The 15,791-nt window shown below is 47.0% G+C and overlaps 1 protein-coding gene across 4 annotated transcripts in view; it reads right to left on the bottom strand.

Moving 5' to 3' along the window:
- Positions 1-553: 553 nt before the first annotated feature.
- The window catches only part of Sord (sorbitol dehydrogenase), a 31,134-nt gene continuing 15,896 nt past the window's right edge, over positions 554-15,791 (bottom strand). For all 4 annotated transcript variants that reach the window (NM_017052.2, XM_087648723.1, XM_087648726.1 and 1 more), the window contains 6 exons: positions 12,279-12,438; positions 8,563-8,681; positions 6,700-6,765; positions 5,357-5,532; positions 2,370-2,491; positions 554-1,701 (listed from right to left, as the gene is read on the bottom strand). In NM_017052.2, the coding sequence (NP_058748.2) occupies positions 1,536-1,701; positions 2,370-2,491; positions 5,357-5,532; positions 6,700-6,765; positions 8,563-8,681; positions 12,279-12,438 (809 nt within the window). In that variant the 3' untranslated portion in view covers positions 554-1,535. The remainder of the gene's footprint in view (positions 1,702-2,369; positions 2,492-5,356; positions 5,533-6,699; positions 6,766-8,562; positions 8,682-12,278; positions 12,439-15,791) is intronic.

The following is a 15,791-nucleotide window of genomic DNA, read 5'->3' as shown; positions in this document are numbered from 1 at the left end:
GAATGGAGATGGAGGGAAGGAATTTCCATCTTCTACAGCCCCTTCTGTGAGCGTCTGAATAACGCTCGGTAACTCAGATACAACACCATGCTGGTGGCACACTGAACAGCCCACCCCATTTTGGTGCTAGGATGGGTAAGAAGTCATTGTGGCAGCTAAAGGGGATGTGACATAGAATCTGCCGGGTTATCTGGGGCTTTGCTGCTGTTAACACACACTCCTGCTGTGCACACTATTTGCAAGTTTAACAGAGAAGTCTGCCCCTTCCTGAGACATCTTTGAGAAGTCTTCCAAGGTGAGGAGGGGCTTTTCTCATTTTAGGAGATAATAAAATTATTTTGTTGCTGCCCCGTAACTGGAATTTCTCCGTTATGAGCAGTAATAAACATCTGATATGCAGGATATAAGATGGGCAGCCCTCAGAGGGGTCGAGTAGTTTGTAAGATTGTGTTTAGTACGGAAACCATGTCCCCTGCTGTAGGCTTTGTTATTCTTCCGTGTAAGAAACAGGCAACCTAAGTTTGCTCCTTAAACAGAACAAAGCACACAAGAGTTCAACACCAGCGACAGAATTTACTATTGGAAGCAGTTTGAGAAAGCTCAGGTGTTGGCCATGGTCTTCTCCAGCAGAGTCTTTTTTTTTTCACGTGTCCCCTACTCATAGCTGAAGAGGTGGATTACAGACTGCAGCCCAAGTTACACCACAGTTACTGTGCTCTTCTTGATTATCTTAAGATCACAAAGGGCATGATTTGGACCCAGATCTTATAAAGAAAAGCCCCATAATTTAATTAGGCTCTGTGATACCCATCCATCAGATATCACTAGCCTTAACAGCCGAGAAGGGGAGCATCTTCTGAGTGGGATGGGATAATAATTGCCTAGGAGTGAGCCTGGGAGAGGAGGCGAATCCTGTGAGTGGGAAACTCAAGCCCTCCTGTGGCCCTCTTGTATGAGTTAGGCTGGATTTAGGATCTTTGGGTGGAAGTCTCCTGGTTGCTTAGCAACCAGTACTGCTCCTGAACATGAATGAGCACTGTTGGGAAGAAGGCCTCCACTTTGCAAATGTAAGGACAGAATTCTGAGCTGAGGCAGAGCTGAGTGCCCTTATTCCCCTCAAATCAAATGACACTTGGGAAACACTGTGCTCTGAACAGCTCTGGGGCCACTCCCATGTTAATGACGTCATTTCTCCATGTTAGCCCCACTCTCTGGCACCCACATTGGAACATGGACGAAGGCATGCTTCGTCTCCTCACCCAAAGAAGGTACTGAGAAAGGGCATTTCCGGGACCTCTCTGCCAGACTCTTGGTTCTAGACTTTACTCAGTATACGCATCTCATTCTGGCTACGAGGTCCCCCAAGGTGCCCCTACTTCTGTCTTTAAGGCACGCCAGCTCCTCTAAGGCTCTCGGCTTATGAGTTTATTATTCCTACCATTCAAAAAGAAGGTTCTGCATTAATGGCTTCCCCTTCTGGTCCATTTAGCCCTTAGATGCTGAGAGAGTGGGCTAAGGGCATAGAGCAATCACATTTAGGGGTTCTGGTCATTGGGGTCACACTTGATCATAACTTTCAGCCCCAGTCCCTTTTTGGCTGTTTCAAAGGCTTCTACAGCCTTCTCCAGGGGGAACCTATGGGTCACTAAGGGCTTTACATTCAAAGTCTTCGATGCAAGCATGGAAACTGCCATCGGCCACCTGTAAGAGATCACAGGCAGTCCATTAACCTTCCGGAAGAGTCAGGTCCCCCAGTTACTAAGCTCAGGAACTGCTCAACCATATTTATTTCTGCAAGGTCAGCTTTAAAGTGACAGAAGTCTTGTGGGTTATAATCTTTGGGTACGGAGTCTATTTTCAGTCACCACATCCATGCTTCTAGCTCCTCTGTGACAGACCTGTGCCATAAAGTTCTTTGGCATGAAGGCCTAAGTTATACTATGGATGCCAATACAATGAAAGCATCAGGGAGGTAGCCTAGGACGGGCTCAAGATAACCAATTAGCAGCCCAGAGTGGCAGAGCTGACTATAAAGTGGGCGCTGAGGGCATGGAACTGTATAGGCTGGGAGTAAGAGGCATCACTGGGGAAGTGTGCTCCGGAGAGAGCACCCTCACTGCACATGCTGGGGAACAGCAGAATATGTGTGAGGTGGGAGAGAAGCAACTCTCCAAGACAGATCCCTTATTCCCTTTAAAAGGGGAGAAAACAAGTCTTAAGGACAAAGTACACGCTCTCTCTTAACAGCCCTGTGGTCAGAGAATGGCCACATGAATAAGCAAGAGAGACGCCTGGTCTCAGGGGCTACACAGGACCTGTCTCGGGCATGCTGGCCACTGGTCACCTTCCATCACCCTAAACATACTCACGTGTTGCAGTATCGAAACACGCCTTTGATGTCCACCTCCCGCACAGCTGCGTGCACTAGGGGTAAATTGATCATCTCGGGGCCCATTCCCACAACCACCAAGGTCCCGCCAGAGTGAGTGGCCTAAGGAAGGAATAAAGACAGGAAAAGTCAGGATGTATACAGGAGGTCCAGATGAGAGCTGGACAACAAGTGTTTGTTATACTGCCACACTACTCTTCAGCACACCACCCAACAAACGTTAACAGAGCAGCAGGTGAAAATCAGCTTTTGAAGACCCAGAAATGTGGATTGATGGAGTGGTTGACAGAGAAGAGACACTAGAAGTCAATTACTGGGTGGGCACAGTGCCATACTCAGTACCAAGGAAGCCGATGCAGGGGGCTTCTGAGAGTTCAAGACAAGTGTGGGCTACAGAGTAAGGGCCAAGTCAGTCTGGGCTACATAGTTGAGACCCCCCACATCTCAAAAAAAAAAATAAAAATAAAAATTGGGAACCACACTCTGAGCTCATCAGTAGGGAGAAAACTGCAGCCATCACATAAAGCAGGCGACACAGCTTCATCCACACCACACAGACAGACTATTGAAACTACTGTGGTTTAAAAACAGCTTCATCCAGGAGGCCTGACAGGAACCATTTTATCTCTCACCTCAAAAGTACTGGGCATAATGGATTTTTGTCTTCCCTAATGTCTGCTAACATCATGAAATTAGACTCAGTGAATCACTTCCTCCTTGAAGCATGTTACGGGGGGAGAAAACCTCCATTTAATGCCCTGTAACTACAGTGCTGGCCCCATGGCATTCAGTGGCCCTGGCCACAGGAAAAAAGGACAAGTTGGTCAGACAAGGCAGCAGCTCTTATACCAGGACCATCGTGAAAGCTACAAAAAGAGCTACAGGGATGCGCACAGCCAGCCCTTTTGAGGGAGGCCAAAGAAATGCCAAGGGGAGAGGTCTTCGGTACCAGATGAGAGGTGGTACTCCAGGCTGCGGGCATCAAAACTGAGCAGCACAGGCCTGAACATGGTTCCTCAGCAAGCACCTCATGAATAACAACCACAGGGTTTGGCACTTACGTGCACTCAACATTTGGCTGTTTTCTGTTTTCATTAAAGTGCAGAAATCCTTACAAACCATTCAGAAATATATGTGCAATGGAAAAACATCACTGTCCCTATTGGAGACCAGTGAGAGGTCAAAGCTGTGAGTTGAGTCACAGAAAACTCTTGATTGATTTTTCCAGGAAAATGGTTTCCCCACTTGGGAGTTGCCTTCCTTGACAAAAGGAGGAACTTACTGGCTATTCCAAGTAGCAAAGGCCAGCAGCATGCTAGCCACAGGTCAACGAATGCTCAGATCACCAGCCCACTGTGGGTGTGGTTAATATACTAAGAGATGCCCTCATTCTGCCCATGGGCATCCACACTCACAAACGGCACTCAGTCACCTTCCAGGCAGGAAGATATAGGCCCACATTTGGTGCCCCTGCCTGCTGTGCTCATCGGAGGGGATCACCATACCTTCTGCATGATGGCTCTACAACCATGTCAGGAGGACATGAGTCATGCCTGGAGAATACCTCAGATCACATTCACCTCTATGCCATCCAGGTTGCCTGGCAACTGTCCTACAGCATCAACGGTGGAAGGTGACATCTGTTCCCAGATATCAGGGCAGAATAGGAAGGACAACCGCGTGCCTCACTGCTGCTCTGTGGTGTGGTACCACTGGCCTGCTAGCCACCTGCAGATGGCAGACAGAACTTCCTTGCTGCCACAACTTGCAATGTGATTAAAACAGAGCCTGGCACCCAGGAGGTACCCAAGAGAGTGCACCATGAGAGTAGCCCTACCATCAACAGACTCATCATCCCTAGGTCCCGCATGGAGACCACTGGCTTCCTATGAAGGTGGGGCAGAGGGTTTGTTGACTCTAGTAGAAACTCAGGACAGGACACTTGCTCCTGTCATCCCCTAGCTCTGTGACACTGTCTTCGGAGAAAGAATCATAGCAATGCTGCATGAGTTCCAGGCCCAAGGGCATGCCACAGCTAGAGGTAGGTGTGCCACAGCTGGCTGCCAGTCTCCCTGAATTTTTCACATGCTGCAAAGTGACCCGTGCATTTCTGAAGTAGGTCCTTAAGGTAGAGGCAGGAGCTTCTCCCAGCTCGGGCCCTCCCACCACACAGCTGCTTGTCTGCTCCTTCCCATCCAGTGACAAAAGCTTAGGCAGTAGGGCCTCCTCAGGCTGGGGCTGATTCTTGATCCTGACTCAAGGCACTGAGAACCTGAGGACTTGGATGCTCACTGAGAACTGATTTCAGGAATTACCGCCAGGCACAGAGGTATCACGCTCAGAGGGCTGGCATCCAAAGGGTTAGTTCTTCCTCCTTTCCTTGTACTTTGCTCTGTCACCGCCACACCTTCCCCCACCCCAACTCCCTCTGTTCCCTATAAGTTGCTAATAGGGTGGGACCTTGAGGGGTGAATCAGGCACAGACAGCTTATCTGCCCCTAACTCTGGAAGACAGCACCTCAATTACCAACTATGGCCTTGAAAAAAACTCCATCTCACCTTTGTGACTAGCTGAATTATTAACTGTGGCTTTGAATAAATGACACAAAGACTAGTTTTCCTCAATAAAACAATACAGGAATTTCCCACTCTACCAAGGCTCAGTTCCGTCTATCCTGTTTATGACTTTGCCAAGAGCGTTGCTTCCCTTGTACTTGTGCGACACCAACAGCAACCCCATCCTGAAGGGGTGTGTCTGCTTTTCATACTTGAACCTCACTAGGACTCAAAGCAAGTCCACACAAACAGTAGGAAAATGAAGTGCAGAAGGGTTGTCTGCCTCAGCTTGGGGTCAGACAGCAGCCTGGCCGAGCTGGATGGCAGAATAACCTCCTTGCCACCCCCTTCCTATCTGCACCATCTCTGCCACGAAGCTGCACAGCGGCAAGCTGCACTCCCCTCACTCACATAGATGCCCGTCTGGACAGAGGACTCCGCTCCCGTGCATTCGATGGTGACCTCTGGCTTGCTCCCCAGCACACTTTCCACCTTCTTGGCAATGTCGTGAGGGGTCTCTTTGGCAACCTGGATGGTAAAGTCTGCTCCAACTTCCTTGGCCTTGGCTAACCGAGAAGCAGAGAGGTCTAGAGGGAAGCACAGTCACTTCAAGTGGAGAAGCCGAGTACCGACAAGGAAGAAAATAAAATGGGACACTCGAGCTGAACAGCAATCCCCAGTGCAGGGCTGAGGCTGCTGAGCCTGACACAACCTGCGCTACACATCGCCTAGTGCAACACATATGCACCCACTCACAGACACCCTTTACATACAAACAAACCTCTACCCAGCCTCCCACACACTACAGCTCTACATAGCAACACACATACATGGACCGGACATGCATGCACTAATTTTGGTCAGACAGACCAAGCATGATCCTTCATTTAGCATTAAGAGGGGTAGTGTGAGTTCTCCTCTCTACAACAGCTACCTTCTCCTTTCACAGAAGGGCCTACTTCTAAATCCTGACTTGCTCACTCCTGGGAAGGCTGTTCAGCTCTAGAACCCAGGAGATAGCAGGCGGAAGCTCTTTTAGACACCTATACTTCAGAACATGCTATGGTTTATCCCTTAAAGGTTCACACAAGGGGTTGGGGATTTAGCTCGGTGGTAGAGCGCTTGCCTAGCAAGCGCAAGGCCCTAGGTCCAGTCCCCAGCTTCGATAAAAAAGAAAAAAAAAAAAAAGGTTCACACAAGATTTGCTCTACAACATGAAGAGCTGAGGTAGTACAACCTTTAGGAGCAGGGACCTGTGCACTGGGCTACTGTCCAGGAAAGGGACCAGTGTTCTGGGACCGGGTCTGGATCTATCTGGTGTTCTGTTTTCACCACACGCTCCTGTCATTGTGATGCCATCCACGGTGGGGCCTTCATGAGAGACCAGACTACTAAAATAGTTTAATCTTAGATTCTTGTCTTCTGAAACAGTGAAGTAAAGCATTTTCTTTCTAAGCAACAGAAAATGGACTGACAGACAGAACGAGGCCCATTGTTGGCTTCAATTCCACCTGTTTCCCTCTCAAAGAGATTTAAACAGAAGAAAACCTTACCACCAGATGTGGTAGCCATGCCTTTAATCCCAGTGCTCAAAAGGCAGTGGTAGACAGATCACTAAGTTCAAAGCCAGTCTGGCCTACAGATTGAGTTCAAGGTATAGCCAGGGTTACACAAAGAAACCTTGTTTCAAGGAAACTAAAAGAAGAGGAGGAAGAACAAGAGGAAGAGGAAGAAAGAAAAGAAACCCATCTTACCAATCACCACTACTTGAGAAGCTCCCATTGCTTTGGCCACAAGCAAAGTGACTATCCCAATTGGCCCTAGACAAAGCAGAGAATGGAGAAGTTTGTTGTATGTTAAAAAAAGCATCAACTTTTTCCCTGCCTGAGCCCCAGACAGGAGCCATGTTTTGTGTACACACATGTGCATGGGTTGCAAGTGTCCATCCAAATGCCTGGCAAACAATAAGAGTTTTAGAGCTGTTCATGAACACAGATGTGTACAAATGAAGGGTTTTTCTCTTATTAGTAAGTTCTGGTTGACCCTTCACTTTTCAGTTTCCTTTCTCTTAGGCACTGCTGGAGAGAATTGAAAAGCACCAGAGACTAGACACCAGAAGGTCTGGATGTATTTCCCTGACCCCAACTTCAGGAGAACATACCACCCCTCCCCAGGGTGAGTCACATTCTTCCTTGATGCATCAAGCATCCTTCTTCCTTGAGGTGGGTCCCTGGGTTGACCCACCCACTAACCTGGTATTTGATTGCTAGATGGCACTGTGGTTTTAAGATAAAACAAAGCCCCACACAAGGCAATAAAAAAATACGTTGAGTTTGGCTCTTTTTGTTAGAAAACAACTTTGTGTATTTCCCCCAGTAGGCAAAACACTGGGAATACCTAAGATGTCTGAGACTAGCGCAGGTACCATGTATGGTAGGGTTGCTGCACGGCTTCAAAGACTGTGCTGTAACTTTGCAGCCTGCCATTGACATGGCAGGATTTGGTTCTTCATGTGGGTCCCCAGAATTGAGCTCCGCATCAGACTTAGTGGTAGGTACCTTTGCACCTTTGCAGCTGAGCCCAGGGATGTTTGTTTGTTTGTTTAAGGGAGCACAGGCTTCTGTAGCCTAAAGCCTATAATCCCAGACATCAGGAGGCTGAGGCAAGACTGTAATTCAAGGCTAGCCTGAGCTACATTAGCAAGACTCTATTTTCTAAAGTCTTAAGCCACATGCAAAGCCTAGCCAGGGATGGGAACACACATCTGCATTTCCACTTGGGCAGCTGAAGTAGGAACATCATGAATCCAAAGTGAATTGACTACCCAGCTAGACCACTAAAAACAAAGCAAAACAGTAAAAAAAACCACAAAACAGTAAAAAACCCACAAAACTAAAGCTGACTCTGCACCAAAATATTAACAGTGGTTCTTCTCCCAGGCTTGTGGGTAATGGGCTATGAACGAATTCCTATGTGTGTTCGCACACTCACATGCATGCACATGCACATGTGCATGTGTTATCCGGCTTACCAGCAATTAAAAACACAGAATTATTTGGTCTTAGGCCTCTGAGATTTGTTCCAAGTAGCAAGAACAGGGTCCTGGTCAGTATCTGACTCCCTCCTGTTACCAGGCCTACCTACTCCCTTTGCAGAGCGGCAAACCTCTCACTTCTCTTGTGTGATTTGCCAAGTTCTTCCCTTCACTACCCCCAATATTTCCCTAGTGTATGTCAAGGGATCATAGTTTATTGCAAGGTTTATAATGGCTAAGAGTTTATTCCCTGTGAAATCGAATGTTAGTTGCTACCATGCTCACAGACATTTATTCTTTTCTTTGTTTGGCCTTTTTGAGATAGGTTCTCACTGTGTAACTCAGACTGGCCTGGAATACACAGAACTTCTCCGGCCTCAGCCTCCAGGTGCCGATGTGTGTGGATACATTCCCTCGATGGTTCCTTTATTTAGCCCAGTGCTGATCACTGAGCCAGACTATCTAACGCCCTCCTTCCCAGAGTCTATGGTCAAACCCAGTTCTTGGAGAAGGAATGAGAGAGGGGAAGGATCTCCTCATTCCTGTCTGGGGAATCCACAGCCTCAAGCCCTCTGTTTCTTACCAGCTCCACACACAAGGACCTTGTTCCCCAGGGAAACCGAACCTCGACGGCAGGCATAGATCCCCACAGAGAGAGGCTCAATCAGGGCCCCTTCTTCAAAGGTGACACTATCAGGAAGCCTGAGAAGTAATCCAACATCCACAGTTAGTCTGACTCTATCAAGGTACTGACGATGCTCTCAAGTCTACACTGCAATACCACAGTAATACTACAGTAATACTGTCATTGACGTTACACTGTATTTGCCTAAGGTCCTACACCATCATAACATTTAAACCCTGACGTATGTGGATAGCCATGTACTAAGTGAACACGCTATGTTTGCTCACAACAATGTTAGAATGATTTGGTAGTTGCTATTAGCCCCCTCTCCCCTGCTCCCCCACCCCCCACTGAGAAAGAAATTAGGCTGCAAGAGTTAAATGGCTCATCTCAGAAGTTCAAAGTGAAGCTCAAAGGGTTTGAATTAGAAGCCAGATGTTTGCCCCCAAAGCCATGCTATATTATTATGTCCCTAGGAAAGTAAAGTTCTTTGGCAACATCACTTCAGAGTTCAGTGAACACATGGTTTCTGGTGATTTTTTTTCAAGTGCTAGGGACTGAACCCAGCAACCCAGTACTTGCACATAAGCAGCAGTTCACACTATGGCTTTCTAGTATGCACTTGCCAAGCAGTGAGGTAGCATCCCTGTTACCATCCTCATCATGTATCCCTAGCTGCCCCATGACTGGCTGAGATGGAAGTGGGAACTTTCCACAGAGCCCACAGAACCTTTGCTGCTAAGTTCTCAGCTTCTTTACTAAGCCAGCTGGCATCTCAACCGCATCCACAACTCCGATTCTGTGATGGCGACAGTGAGTGTTTGGGGAGGCTTGGCAAAGTGGGATGCCTTCTCACCTACCCTCAGGACAACACTGTCAGGCAGGCAGGGAGGATTTTTCCCCTTTATTCTTCAGGAGACAAAAAGGCTAAAGGTGTGACAAGGAGTCCTGGCCGCCCTCAGTTGGCACAAGTGTCTCTGGGGGGTCCTATCCTACCCCTGGTTCCCAGCTATCCAGTGTTTATTTAGGTCCCATTTCTACACACACACACACACACACACACACACACACACACACATCCTCAGTCACGGCATCCTGCCCCTTCACATTCTCCCACAGAGCAAGGATTGGCTCTAAGCTGAGTTTCTCTCCTCTCTCCAACCTCTCCTTAGCATACAAACACCAAAAAGAAATGAGGTCAGGGTGAGAGGGGAGGAAAGGGACCTCATCTGAGTGTTCTGTCAGGGGCTGCCTCCTCCACGCTGTGCCTGGCTGACAGCAAGGCTCCAAGTTCACAGCAGAAGGCCAGGAGTCTGAGAGCAGCCCTTCCAACAACTGACCGAGGGCCAGAATGAGGACTATGGCTTTCCTCGTGCAGAGCCCTTTGTAACTTATGAACGCCAGAGCACAGGCATCCTGGTGGATTTTACAGTAGTGTTCATGTGAAAGACAAGAGGGTAGAAGGGGGAGCTGGACACCAGAAGATATGGGACAGGAAATGCAGAGGTAGTGGCAGTGTAGGGGTCCTGAGAAACAGGATCAGAGAGGAAGGCTTGGGTAGACATCCAGGGAGCAGAGGCAGAAGGATGTTGTAGGAAATAATATAAATTAAAATCAAGACATCAACCCACACTATCACCAGCACCAGTGGTCCATAAGACATCTGTGGGGTATTTTCAACTCAATCAGCAAAACATTTCAACCTGACTAAGTTTCCGATTTCCAACCCACGCTGTCACCGGTTACTCTCTGGGCCCAGCAGGCTTCCAGAACTGAGACAAGTTATAGAGACAGCTGTCTACCTGTACAATCCCCTGTCAGCAACACATAAGAGCATCAGTCCTCAGCCTCCTGGCTCAGGATCATCGGACAGACCTTTGTAACACAGAATTTTGAAGGACTGATTATTCTGACTCGGCAGAGATTATCAGAAGGAAGCCTTGGAGGAAAGGCAGAGGGCCCTAGGGGACCTCCTCAGATCAGTTCTTCCAGCTATTCTGTCAGGGAGGTACTATCATGATGCCTATTTTACAGGCAAGGAAGGACATTAAGGATTTTAAACCCTAAAGTCCTTGCTCAAGATCAAGTGAACAAGTGGCAGAGACCAGTGTTCAATTTTGCGCTTTACCACTGTGTTCCTCTGACTTCCATGACTTGGCAAAGGACCCAGAAAAAAACGAGCTGATTTAGGAATCCCTTGCTGAAAGGCACACCCTACCCATATAGCCTGCTTTCTTTTAGACCTCAGTCATCACCACAAGATCTCTAGCCTGTGTCTTTTCAGGGAGTACTAGAAAATCTCAGATCTAACCAGCTGTGGTGTGCATGTCTGTAGCCGCAGCAATCCGACCAGCTTAGCAGGAGGGCTGCCATGAGCCTGGACTACATAGTCAGTTACAGGCCAGCCTGGACTCTATGGTAAGATCTTACTGAAGAAAAGGAAAGGAAGAGGAAGAGGAACCAAAATAAAAAGTAAAAAAAAATTAGAAGAAAAAAAAAAACTCAAATTAGTTCCAGCAGATCAACTGAGCAGTTGACACATTTAGGCTCTGTCACACAAGCCCATACTGGCTGAGAGCTGCCTCTGGGACCAGGGTATACGGGAAGAGAAGTTGGGTTGATAAGGGGAATGGCATGCTAGCAGCTAGGGCTCAAAGGGACAACATGTGGCACCTTGCTTTTCTCTCAGACGTATCTTTCTGATCAAGACTGTCCCAGGCGAGGGAAGGGCAGTTTGCTGTGATGTGTGCCTTGGTTCATTAGCTTTCTTCTGCTTCAGCTAAGCCTTGCATACACTACCGCAATGGTTCTCACCCCACTGCCATTCATCATTCACTAGGCATGCAAACCCGACTGTATACAAGCACACGCACTGATTGCCTCACTTAGCCTTCTGCTAGTTGACAGAAGCAGAGAGTCATCTCCCCAGACATACAGAGGGGTTGACCTTACCATGCCAGGACGCATGCCCTGCACCAGCAGGGTCTTGAAGTGACTCTGGCTGGCCTGAACTGTTATAGACCAAGCCTTCCTCTGCCTCCAGAGTGCTGGGATTAAAGGAGAGTGATATCACACCTAGCTTTCTGTGGTTGCAGTGGACTTGGTTATAACAAGTTCTATCCAGAACAGCTGGAAGAGGTAAGTGATTTTGGTGGTGATTTTTTTTTTTTTTTTTTTTTGGTTCTTTTTTTCGGAGCTGGGGACCAAACCCAGGGCCTTGCACTTCCTAGGCAAGCGCTCTACCACTGAGCTAAATCCCCAACCTTGGTGGTGATTTTTTTATTAGTGATCTGGGTAACGTGAAGTTAAACTGAAGGATCACTGTTGAGTCAGACTGACCCCGAGGTTGACTATCTTCCTTCACACCACGAGAGGAAGGCCTGCCTGTAACGCCTTGTAATTAACAGACTGCTGGGCTGCATGTGGTGGCACGTGACACTGGCAGATCTCTGGTTAGTTATCCTGATATATATCTCCATGAGTTTGGGCCTAGCCGGAACCACCTAGTGAGTCTTCCCCCCTTCTCGTATGTATGTATGTATGTATGTATGTATGTATGTATGTATGTATGTATGTATTATGTAAAAGTTGCTCGAGATAAAGAACTAAAAGAAAAATCTCCAACCAATGAAAAATAAAGGACCCCAGGGGTTGGCAAGGCTCTGGGCACCAACTTGTAGCAGAAGTCAGCGCTGTGCTTGTAGAAGCGGCAGAGGTTCCCATCATCTGGGGGCGTGGCACAGAAGAAGATGGATGGCGTCAGATTGTATCGGCCGATCTTGCAGAATTCATCTATTTCTCGGGGAACGCCAGGCTCGATGGCCACCCGATCTCCTGGAGAGAAGAACGCAGATGGCACCACATTTAAGAACAGAAGCTGAGCCTCAAGCCTGCTGTGTCTGGTTCTGCTTTCCAACCTCTGAAAACAGCAGCAGGGGCAGAAATACCATGAAGGCATGCCCGCTCACCGGCCGGCGCCGGATGTGGGAATCCAGCATGGAAACCCTGACATCACAGACAAGGCTGACCTGTTTGTTGGCGCCTTCTCATTTCTCTTCCCTTTCCTCTTCCTCCGATCTCTCCACACCACCTCTGAGATCTAGCCTAGCTGGATCTCTAAGCCTAGCTGGCCTTCAACTCTCAGCAATCCTTGTCCTTTAGCTTTCTGTGTGCTGCGATTATGTGTGGTGACACAGTTCTCTCAGTGCCTCAGAACCTTCACCCTCTCGCCTCCCACTCCAACCCCTAAGGCACCCGAGGCTCTGAGCTTGTCTGTTTTGTATTAGCACTGGTTACACAGTATTTATTAAAATGGAGATCACCATGGTATATATTCCTTGCACCTCACTTTTCATTAAGGAAATTTTTAGGTTAATACATGTTATAGATCAACGGTCTATTCCTTTGCGCATGCGCGCACGCGAGTGTGTGTGAGTGTGTGTGTGTGTGTGAGTGTGTGTGTGTGTGAGTGTGTGTGTGTGTGTGTGTGTGTGTGTGTCTGTGTGACTGAATAGCATTCCATCCTGTGAGCGCAGCACCTAGAGCTAAGCTATTCTCTTGTTGGTAGACTCCTGGTAATCTCCTGTTTTTAGATCATTTCTGAGTATCTTGACTCCTCATTTAAATTGAGAGTACCTTAAGATTAGTAAGTCGTCTGCTTCATATATATTTTGCCATAATAAGAAACCACGGGAGAAGGCCTGGAAAGAGCACTGACTGCTCTATTAGAAGACCCAGTCTTGATTCCCAGCTCACAGCCAGCTCACGAATACCTGTAACTCCAGTTCCAGGGGATCTGACACTCTCTTTTGGTACCAGGTGTGCACACGGTGCACAGACACACGTGCAGACAAAACCCACACACATAAAAACATTAAACTTTAAAAAAAATAAAGCTTGGGGTTGGGGATTTAGCTCAGTGGTAGAGCACTTGCCTAGCAAGGGCAAGGCCCTGGGTTCGGTCCCCAGCTCCGAAAAAAAAGAAAAAAAAAATAAAGCTTTATATTCTAAAAACACAAGGGTTCACAGAAATCCCAATGGCTTTGAAGAGGTAGTCCTCAACTTGTGTGATCTCACCTGCTCCCACTGCCTACCTTTTCTGCTGCTCACGTAACAATTATTAAGGATAACATACTCGACATTCAAGGTCAACTCTTACATTATCTCATTTTACCTCCTAGTTATTATTAGTACATTATGACATGGAAATTCTCATTTGAAGAGTCATTTTTAAGAGGGGTATACATATTTTTTTCATCTCTACCAACTCCCCAGTAGAGAACATCTGCTGAGAATCGATGTGTGAGAATCCGGACACATTACTTAACCTATGTCATTTTATTGGTCTGACCCTCTTCACTAGCTCAAAATAAAACCTTCTCAGATGACAGGTGGCTTATTGGTTCAAATATTCACTCTTGAGCCAGATCAAACAGGGTGGCATTCCAGCCAACTCTCAGACTAGCCAGTGGGTGATCCTGGGCAAGAGCCACATTCCAGTGTCTGTATTAATAAAGCTAATAATGTGTACCTTGTGTCATTTTCAAGAATTAAATGATTACATGTATTAGTGTTTAATGGACAGCCAGCCAATACACACAAGCTTTCTTCTTCTGTTTATAACTATTCTTGTCATATATCCAGCTCCAAGACCCATATCTATGAACTTTCTTTAACCACCTCTGTGTCCTTTCCTTAACCCCTGACTATGTACTTTTTTTTTCTCCAATAATTAGTGCTGTTTGAAGTTCTAATGTCTGTCTCTCTAGCCAGATGTATAAATCAATCCAGGGCTTTTTTTCCATTTCTCAAAGCACCTAACCCAAGTCTGAACCCACAGTAGACATTAGTTGAGCACTTGTTAGAACTTAGAGAACCTGGTCCAACACTACAGGAAGGAATCAGTCACTGGTTGGGTGTTGGAAGATAAGAGCCTTCCACTCTGAGATGAGCCTCCATCAACACAGGCCTTTTCCATTTGCATTACCAACAAGTAGAGGTCTTGATTTAAGAATCCTAAATGAGACAAATGTTTAACTTCTAAGTTTACCAATTCCTCTTTATGTCTGGGCTCAGAAACTAAACTATTTCACAGCACCTCCTACCAAACCCAAGCTTCCACCGATTAATTTGAAGCCATCTCCAGGCCATTGATGGCCTCATTAGCAAAGGAAGGTTGATACTAATAGTTACCTATGCCTAGACAGTTCAGAACTAATTCATTGTGCTGGAGGATGATGCAGTCTGCTGCTGCTAACAACTCTAGGATAATCAAATACAGGTTTTACCGTTTTCCTAGCCATCTAATAAAAATCAAAGACTACATTATAGGCCCCAGGGAGAAGCCTACCACCGTTGCTGAGCTAAATGGATGTGTTGTCAAGCTACTTTTTAAATATTCGTGTTTATACACATAGCTGAGTGCTGCCTACCCTCAGCCTTGGCCACAAAGGTCTCTCTGTAGTGGTCAGCAGGTAACGTAGAGACTCAGAACAAAAGTGCCGAGAACAAATGACTAGAGTGCTCACCCCTAGGTGGGACATCTAGATCACACCGCACCCAGGCTCAGGGTACAAGGGAGGAGGTAAAGGGATGTGAGAGTCTGGTGCTGTGAGATGCTGTCTTCCGGACAAGCCATTGCTATTGCACTCACAAGCTTACTGCAGCCATGTTTTCCTACAAGCAGTGAACATTCCAACAGTAGTTGGGCTCTGGTTTGTAAAAAGAAGGCAGACACATAGTAGGGTTAGTTTATCACTTCTGGGTTCCTGGGCAAACATGATGAGGATACATCACTAATATGCACAAAACTGTTACAGAATAAATAAAAAGATACTCTATTTATTCTACTTAAATAAAACAAAAACTTTGGAATGAAAGACTAGTTGACTAGCTTAAGGTTGGATAGAAGGCTTAGCCATGTTAAAAAGCCACAGTGCTGCCTAAGATGAGAATTTAACGGAGCAGAAGGAGGAACGCCAAGATTTTAAGGTCATCCTTGGCTATATAGCAAGATGGAAGCCAATTGGGCTGGAAGAACCTCTCTCTGAAAAGAAAAGCAAGATCTAATTCAAAGATTCTAGGGTGTGGGGTTGGAATAGCCCTACCAGGAGAAAGCGATGGTGGGCTGTGCATTCCAAGGTGAGACCACACCCCCTCTCACACCTGGGAGAGACTCTCTGGGCACT

Source organism: Rattus norvegicus, chromosome 3 (genome assembly GCF_021556685.1).
Source record: "Rattus norvegicus strain SHRSP/BbbUtx chromosome 3, alternate assembly SHRSP_T2T, whole genome shotgun sequence".
NCBI classification, from domain to species: Eukaryota; Metazoa; Chordata; class Mammalia; order Rodentia; family Muridae; genus Rattus; species Rattus norvegicus.
Note: the sequence above shows the minus strand (reverse complement) of the source record. Positions and strands in the feature narration are given on the sequence as shown.